At 49.2% G+C, this 9352-nt stretch overlaps 1 protein-coding gene across 5 annotated transcripts in view; it reads left to right on the top strand.

The window, feature by feature from the left end:
- The first annotated feature begins 256 nt into the window (after positions 1-256).
- Spock1 (sparc/osteonectin, cwcv and kazal-like domains proteoglycan 1) overlaps positions 257-9352 on the top strand; it is a 487138-nt gene continuing 478042 nt past the window's right edge. For all 5 annotated transcript variants that reach the window (NM_001166465.1, NM_001166464.1, NM_001166463.1 and 2 more), the window contains exons 1-2: positions 257-397; positions 1002-1187. In NM_001166465.1, the coding sequence (NP_001159937.1) occupies positions 1002-1187 (186 nt within the window). In that variant the 5' untranslated portion in view covers positions 257-397. The remainder of the gene's footprint in view (positions 398-1001; positions 1188-9352) is intronic.

Genomic DNA, 9352 nt, shown 5'->3' with positions numbered 1-9352 from the left:
CTCCTCTCTCCACCGTAGAGATTCTGAGACGGGTGTCCCAAGCACTTACTCGTTGAGAGTCCCTCAACACTGGCGACTTCTTGGCCTTCTAACATCATTTCCCTGAGCTTGAAATCTGTGTCAGCCCTGTAGAGCTGCGAATGAATCACGCTCCCGGATGGGACCGCTGAGCGCCAAGTAGCCGCCAGGGGGCGCCAGAGGCCTCGGCTAGGAGCTCAGGCTTCTCCGCCCGCGGACGCCGCGCCCGAGACGAGCCAGAGCGCTGCGGGCTCACAAAGCGGCCGGACGCGCGGCGGCGGCAGGTGCGCAAGGGAACGAGCCGGGCATCAGCCTTCCCAGCCACCGCGGTACAGGAACCCCAGCAACTCGGGCGCCGGGACTCGGGCGGGCTCCCAAGGTACGTGTCCGCAGAACACTGAGCCCCAACTTGGCATATTTGGCGTAGTTGGGACCTTCCTGAGGCCATCTCCCGGGCTGGCAGGGTCAGGGCCTGGGGGCATTTCTGCGTGTCCCTGTTGCGCAGAAGCCGCGGGCCGGGAGCAGAGAGACCTTTGCCTTAGCTGGGAACGGGAAGCCCGGCTTGAGGGCACCCCAAAGCCCCCGTCTGCCAGAGCCTGGGATGATGCTCAGAGCGCCGTTATCCCTATCCCTACACCAGAGCTGTGGGGCCCGTCTGTGGGAGTGCGGCTGGCACATTGAGCATCCGGGTTTTGGGGGAGATGTACTGGAGCCCCACAACGGAGAGCCGGTGAGAGGGTCTTCAGTAGTTTGACGGCGGCCCCGAGTCGGTGACCTAGGCTCTGCGTTTGTAGCTGTTTCCATGCATAAGGGCTCTCCAGGTGCAACCTCCGTCCCAGGTGTGAGAGGGACCACCCTGTCCCCGCGGTGAGCCCAGGCGCTGCAGCTTGTGCGCGCCCCTAGGCGCCCAGACACCCGGTGGGAGTGAGGGGCTTGAGGTAGCCCTGTTGTCACCGGCTCACGCCCGTGTGCCCTGCCCCCAGATGCCAGCGATCGCGGTGCTCGCGGCGGCCGCCGCGGCGTGGTGCTTCCTCCAAGTGGACAGCCGGCACCTGGACGCGCTGGCCGGTGGCGCGGCCCTCAACAACGCCAATTTCCTAGACAATGACCAGTGGCTGAGCACTGTCTCCCAGTATGACCGTGACAAGTACTGGAACCGCTTCCGAGATGTGAGTTCGGCTGGGGGTGGAAAATGGGGGGGGGGGGCTCAGAGACCAGTGTAGGGGTTGGGGGTGGTAGGTTCAAACCTCTCATGGAGGTCCACAGTGCATCCGTCTAGCCTGAGAGGAACTTTAAAGAGAACTTGGAAGGCTGGGTGCTCTTGCGTGTTACCTGTATTCCAGGTATGTGCACTTGTAGGATCGATGCAGCTGTCCTCACAGAAACAGGGCACAAACCTTAAGCAGCTTGGGGAGAGGGGCTCTCCAAGTGTCTGAGAGCTACTGATGGCAGACTGACTTTACCAAACCCTGGAAGGAAGGTCCTGGGAGCTGCAGGATCTGGCTATCTTTTGGGTGCATCAGGAAAAAAAAATCTCTAGTGATGTGTATAGCTCATTTATTAAGAAGCCATGAGGTCAGGCATGAGGGGAGGTCTTGGGGGCCTCCTGGCAATGAACTTGATGGGATAGCAGGGAACAGTGCAGTGGCTTGGAGTCTTCCAGACTTCAGTGGAAGGGAAAAGGGAACAGGCAGCGCAGAGAATCAGAGAATCCTTTCCCCAGGAGAGTGCCAGGTGGGATGTGGGGGAGAAACCCTGGGGCATCAGGGCACATCTGCTGTTTGTCTCCGCCACAGTCCTGGCTCCTACATACCTCTGTGCTTCCAGAAGATGGGGCAAGAAGCCCCCTTCCAGTAGGACCTGCTCCCCAGCCCCTTCAAAGACTCCCCAGAGTGGTAGGGATTAAGGGGACATTAGGAATCCCTGTCCCCGAGATGCTTTCAGTATTGTAAAAATGTCTAAGACTTACAATGAGTAAAGCTTTTATGTTTGAATGTTTTGTTTTTATGCAGTAGTTTATGTGTTAGAACATTAAAAAAGCAATATATAATAAATTACACACACACTATATATATATATATATATATATACATACATATATATATATATACCTGAGCCATACCATATATATATATATTTAAAGGGGTGACCTGAGCCATGCCACTGGACATCATCACAGTTATATACAGAGGTAGAGAAAGGCACCCCATACTTTTCTCCATGGATTTCTCAGAACCCATTCTCAGTATCTCGAGGCCTTGCAGGGAGCTAGTCTCTGAGGAACTGCATGACTCCAGATGGCTTCCAGTGCTTTCTAAATAGCACCTGTCCAGATCTCCTTCCGGGATTTGCTGCTATATCCTCCGAGCCCCTCTCCTCCCTGGAGGAGTTTCTTCTGGGAAGAGCTTTTCAAACACACACTGAATCTCCTTGGTTATTTGGGACTGTTTGCCACAGATCTGCCTGCTGGACCCAACAGAAGGAGACTCTAGTCTGCATCTCACAGTTCCTAACAAGTTCTCTTAGCCATCTATGGCGCTTTTAAGATCTTGAGGGCCAGCCTGAGATGTTACCATGCCTGGCCAGGTGTGTGGGGAAGGGAGCATGGAGGGGGAAAGACATAGTTTTGTTTTTGCTTTAATTTATTGCGTGTCAGTAAGGGTTGGAGAATCAGGCATATGACGGACCCTTACACACCTGGGCAAGTTGGGCTTGGTTTAGAGCAGTGGTTCTCAACCTGTGAAGAGCAACCCCTTTGGGATACTGCATATCAGATATTTACAATATGATTTATACCATGCATATCAGATTTTCACACTATGGTTCATAACAGTAGAAAAAATTACAGTTATGAAGTAACAACAAAATAATTATTGTATGGTTAGGGGGGTCACTACAATGCGAGGAACTGTATTTAAGGGTCTCAGCACTAGGAAGGTCAGAACGTTTGGTTTAGAGGATGGTCCGTCATTGCTGGGTGTCTTGGAACAGGGGATGCGTGGGTAGAAACACTTGAGCCTGCTGGACCTCTGAGTTGCGTGAAGGCCTGCAGCCTCAATGTGCCTTGAGTTTAAAGCCATAATTCCCACTTAGCTTTGCATCTTAAGAAAATGAACAGTGTATTTCTTATTTTTCCCTTGCCTGCATGGTCTTGACTAAAAATAGCAGACCAATGTTTTCCACCAACTCTTGACTGATGGTGAGATTCTGGCTGCTTGCTAAACCGCAGCATCAGGCTTCTCCTATGTGGACCTGGACTCCTTTCTAGGAGGGATGCTATGTTCATGTCTCTTAGCATGGCTGGGAACACTGCCTTCATGATTGCTTTGAAGAAGGGCCCAAGGTTTAACCACGAAGCAGGAAGCCTCCAGAGCAGATTTAGCGCCAAATGTGTGCTTTTAGCAGCGTATAGTTTGTGAAAATGACAATTTGGTTCAGCACACCATTATACACATCCAAAGATGTTAAAATATTTGCAAACATCATCAGTCATCAGCCATTTTCTATGCTTCATGGAGTCATGTGATTCCCGCAGTGGCTCAGATATAATTGAATGCCATTAACCCCTTTAAAGTGGTGTGAACTCAGATCAGGGGTCCTTTTAGAGCAGGCCCAACTATCTTTAGTTGGATCGTAGAAGTGGAGAAGCCCTTGGGGACCGAGGAGATGGAGGCTGCTTTCTCCAGACTTAGGCCACCCTAGGGACAAGGGAGAAAGTGTGTCTCAGGTAGCAGGAGCCTGGCTCGCCTGATCAGTTCCAGGGATCCAGTTCTTGCTCCAGGTTAACAAAACCTCAGCTTCTTGGCCTATTATTCTGGGGCTTCTTCTTTGTTTTGTTTTCTGAGACAGGTTTTTTTCTGTATAGCCCTGGCTGTCCTGGAACTCACTCTGTAGACCAGGTTGGCCTCGAACTCACAGAGATCCCCTTGCCCTCTACCTCCTGAATGCTGGGAATTAAAGTTGTGCGCCACCAGGCCTGGTCAGAGCTTTCAGTTGTGAAGTCTCTGATAGCTTTTAAGGACTATGGTAAAGATGCATGCCAGGTTTGAAAAGAAAACTACCCATCTCTCACCACCAACTCATTACTTTGTTGGAGTTGGATGAGAGACACTTAGAAGTGACTTTTGGTCTTGGGGAACTAAAAGCCAAGGGTGATCTTACTTCATTTTGTCTTATTTTGATGTTTCGAGAGAGTTTCCTGTAGTCCAGCCTGGCCTTGAACTCACTATGTAGCTGAGATTGAACTCCTGACTCCCTGATCTAGCTAGTGCCGGGATTATAGGTGTGCAGCACCATGCTCTGCTCTGCGCAGTCTTTTTCAGAGAAGCGATCATACTGACTGGATCAACTCAGAAATGGACGTGATGGTGCGAATGAGTTCTTGGCTTTCTTGACTGTCGAGTTTGCTATGGCACTGTTGAAGGTGACCTGGTGGCTCCTGAACTGCCACTTTTAAAGGTGTCTTGTCACTCTCAGCACATGAATATTCACGATCTCCAGTTTGAACCATTAGATGACCTCATGATTAGCTGGCTGGAGTTAGGGATCCAGTAATGACATAAAATCACTTAGATGGCAGATCCTCTATACACTTGTGGTTCCTTCATGATCTTGTGGTTGTTGCCCTTATAGTTCCTCCATGAGCTCATGGTTCTACCATGAGCCTGTGGTTCCTCTGTGCATTTATGGTTCCTCCATGCCCTTATAGTTCCTCCATGGGTTTGTGGTTACTTAGCTTGTTTATTACTTTATAAAGAATAGAAATTTGGGTGATTTGGCCAGAGGATGTTGTATTTGGACTTTTTCACAAATTCAACATCAAGAAGGAAGCTATAAGCAGGGCAGCGACCCATGTGAGCTCACAGTGGTTGTGACAGCAATCCCAAACCAGACCAAATGCCAGTACGGAGAGAGGAACTGGGCACGCAATCCTACTCCAAGTCATGGAGCTACTGGCAATTGTGACTGCTGGGAGAAGGGAGAGAGTTCTCCCTAAGATGGAAGTTGGTAAGTTGACCACTCTCCAGTAGAAGGTGACTAGTCCGGAATGTTTGGGCAGCAAAAGTCAGTCTTGAAAACCAAGATAATGGGTTTGGTGGGCAGGGAATGAGATGACTCTATCATCACCAGCCCCACCACTGCCACTGGGGAAGGGAGTACCGAAAGCAAACATTTGTATTACGCTACAAAGCAGTTTCCCATCTCCAGCGGTCATGTATCATGTATTCCCCGTGGTCTGAGTCTGAGACATCCAAATGTCTCAAATCTGATTTGGCTTTGACCGAGTTCCCTCTATTCGTTTCTACATTTTATTCGTCCTTGTAAATATTTGACTACTTCCTGAGTATGAGGCTCTGGCCTATAAAAGGGATCAGGTTTAGTGTCATCCTTTGTCTCCAATTACTTAGGCTATGGCACAGTTCTTTCTTCTTCTATGCTCTTTTTTTTTTCCTCATCAAGATAATACCTACTGGCTGCAAGGAAATGATTTAACTTTGCAGAAATAGATCCATCGCAAACATGTATGGAGCCTACAGTGTGTCCCGCGTTGTTCCAGACACGCCCTGTGTGTGATTTAATATAACAATCCAATGAAAAAAGTACTAGTATCCTTGCCTGTTTATCACGAGAGGATTGGCCAGGATTCCAGAGCTACCTGAGTGTGGAGGGGCCTGGGGCCTGCAACCAACAGGGGTGATTGGATCTCATGCGCGCGCCCTGTTCATAGCTCTATCCACATCACGCCGCAAGCAAGTCTTCCCCGTGTCAGCCCTGAACCCGAGCAGTGGGAAGCAAGGTAGACACAGCTTCTTGTTGGGATGTGTCAAGCTTTTTTTTCTAATAATGAGCTTCTGATTTGATTAAAATAATATTGCTGCTTACACTAAACATGACATTTCCTTTCTTTTGCACACGTGAAACCAGCCTTGACATTTAACTCCGAGATAATTACCTCCTAGTAAGCCCGAGGAGTCGGAAGCCTTGCCTTCACTGGCATTTGTCTTACTCCTGAGTGACCTAGGCTTGTAACTCTAACGAGTGCACGGAGCACGGTCCGTGGGATGTGGCCAGCTCTGTGGCAGAAATGGGTGGCAGCGACTCTCTGATCCTAACATCTCACTTAAAATGGGCTTCAAGAGCAAGTGAGGGCTTTCTTTGGGAGGGCAGGGGTTGACTTTGCCCTTGAAGCTGACGACCAGAGATGGCGTGGCTTAGTGGATTGGTCATTAATTTGTTACCACGTGAGGTGGATTTGTGGTGGAGTGTAACAGCAAGTGATTTTGATTAAACAGGTTCAAGGAGACATAAATGAGCTGTGATCCTAAGTCTCTTTAATGAACCCACTCTTAAATCCTCTGAACCACCCGACCACTGAGAGAAATAATTACTTCCCTGGGACAGTTTAAGGGTTGACAGGCCTAAGAGCATCCTGTCTTCTTTGGCCTTCTTTTTGGTCTGTCCTTGGCAGAGAAGAGAGGTCTTGCTGGTAGGGCTTCTTGCCTCTGCTGATGTTCTGAGCTGAGTTTCCCACCTCTCTCTCTGGTCTTTGCAGTCTTCCTTCCCCCACAGAGACAGGACTGGACTGTATTTATGGGAGACCAGGAACTTTGGGACATGCTGGCAAAGCTATTTTACAAGCTAAGAAGTGGCTCCAGATAGAGAACCCGACCCATGAGAGTCCCCAAGGGAAAAGACGTGACCAGCCATTAGCTCAGCTGTTCTTTGCTTGAGGAGACAGAGGAAAATAAGTAATTAGGTATTTTATAAAAAAATGTACTCTTTACTCAGCATGGCATTTCAGACCAAGCACAATTTCTAAACTCCCACACTTTCAGGAAGGCTGAGTTTACATTTTTTAGAAACATGTATGTGTATGTGCCTACATGAGTCTACATGTACTGCATACACACAGGAGCCTGACAGGTGGTGGTGCTTTAAGCCAAACCCAGGTCCTCTGCAAGAGTGCCCCGTACTCGTAACGGCTGAGCCATCTCTGCGGCTCTGTCTCTGCGCCTCCAGCTCCTTTTCTTATTGTAACATGTCTGTCTCTATGCTGTGTGTCAGTTGGGAAGTTGCTTTGATGCTAACACATGGCCTTATTTCCCCAGGTTAGATAATTATACTGAAGACATTTCTGTAAGAGATGAAATAATTTTCCAAGGCTAGACTTATGGGTAGAGAGGTGATGGGCTCCTGAGGCAGATGATCCAGCTAGCCTGTGTGCTACCATGGCTTTCTTAGTCCCTCTGCACACCAGATATCTGCCATTTGGCCTCAGTTCCCAGTGAGACCATTCCTCTGGGGACAGGAACTACACAGTCTAGTGATGGTTCCAGCAGGATTCAGGTCTACCCCCCAAGCTCCAGGTTTGGTGTAGAACCAATTGGCATTAGGCCTAGGATTGGCCAGACTGTTCCTCCTTCTCTCCCCATAACCAGATGTTCAATCCCTACTCATTAAAGGCAGCCAGAGTTGTATAATTCACAGCTGTCAGAGCACACTGTCTAGGGCTTGGGGAACCCCAAGCAGTAACAAATACTTGATCCAGAGATGGGTGTTTCATTGGCGTGGAACTGATCCTCAAACACCAGTCGCGTCAGGCCTTGGCTAGGTGCTGGGAACAGGGGACAGACACAGTCTGTACTGTCCTGGGGCTTTGATCTTCTGTGTGAGACAGACCCCCTTCACATAGCCCCCCGGGTGCAGTTGGAAGCAGAGCCGGGAGGCAGAGGCACCGGTTTTTGGAGCCTGGAAGGGGAGGAGGAACTCTGGAAAGCTCTGGATGGGGGAAAGCCTTCATTTCTGGGGAAAGGACAGAGGCTGAGCCAGAAGGTGGTCTGAGTTGGCTGGGGAGGAGAGGAGGCAGCTGTGTTCCAGGCAAGGGCATGGGCAGGGCTGAGGGCCCAGAAGTGAGAAAGCCCGGAAGGCGCTTTCATCAGGTGTGCTTATTCTAGGGTTTTCTAGACTAAGTGTTTACACATATTTGGTTTATCATACTACTTTTTGGGGACCAAAGAGTCAATTATAGAACTTGGGGTGTAAAGATGGCCCAAGCACTGGGGAGCTCACTGATTTAACCTCTCCCCAACTGTGTCTTTCTGTGCCATCCTCTACAGCCTTTGTGCTGTGTGGATATGGGCTCACACTCTAGTACTACATACCTTTCTAGTATCTTTGTCTCCAGTCAAGTGAGTTGGACTTTAGAGCCATGCTTCCCTCTGCTGTTTAGGGATGAGGTGCCACAGAGTTTCCTGGATGCTTTGTGAAGTCAGTATTTTAGAACAAGACTAAAGTTTATGAGGTGCTCCTGAGATGCTCCTGAGGTCCTCCTGAGGTCCTCTTGAGGTTCTCCTGAGGTCCTCTTGAGGTTCTCCTGAGGTCCTCTTGAGGTTCTCCTGAGGTCCTCCTGAGGTGCTCCTGAGGTACTCCTGAGGTGCTCCTGAAGTCCTCCTGAGGTTCTCCTGAGGTCCTCCTGAGATGCTCCTGAGATGTTCCTGAGGTGCTTCTGAGGTGCTCCTGAGGTCCTCCTGAGGTGCTCCCGAGATGTTCCTGAGGTGCTCCTTGCTCTCTCCCATTCTCTCTCCCATTTCTGAGAACAAGTGGAGCCCAGACTTTGAGGTCACACATAAAAGGCTTTGCTCTCTGAAGGTAGTCAGGGTAGGGAGAGAGAACTGTATCCCAGCACCATATTGCCATGTTGTACCTGGGATATGTACTTTGCATCCTTGGGTATGGGTCCTTCCCTGTGTTCCCATGGCAGGCATGAGAGTAATGGTTTCTTAAGGGAGAGGAAGAACAATGCATGCACAGAGATCCAAATGAACTTGGATCACTTTTCTTACAATTGCTCTGTGAATGTGTCCCTTGGGACATTCATCTGATGCTTGAAAACTATTCGCTATGAGCCTGGAGAGATTTGTTCAGTGGTAGGAATGCTTGCTGAGGACCCGGGTTCAGTTCCCAGCACTCACACCAAGATAATTAAAACCTCCTGCAACTCCAGTGACAGGGGACCTGATGCCCCCTTCTGGCCATTGGGGGCACCAGGCATGCACATGATACAGAGACATGGATGTAGATACTCAGCATATATATAAAATAAAAATGAGCCTCTATTTTAAGAAAGAGTAATTATTAGTGATAAGTATACACACACACACACACACACACACACACACACACATATATATATATATATATATATATATACACTTTATTTTATATGAATATACTGTAGCTGTCTTCAGACAAACTAGAAGAGGGCATCAGATCCCTTTACAGATGGTTGTGAGCCATCATGTAGTTGCTGGGAATTGAATTCAGGACCTCTGGA

Source organism: Mus musculus, chromosome 13, assembly GCF_000001635.26.
Source record: "Mus musculus strain C57BL/6J chromosome 13, GRCm38.p6 C57BL/6J".
In the NCBI taxonomy this organism is placed as follows: Eukaryota; Metazoa; Chordata; class Mammalia; order Rodentia; family Muridae; genus Mus; species Mus musculus.
The sequence above is the reverse complement of the archived record's forward strand: the minus strand, read 5'-3'. Positions and strand labels throughout refer to the sequence as shown.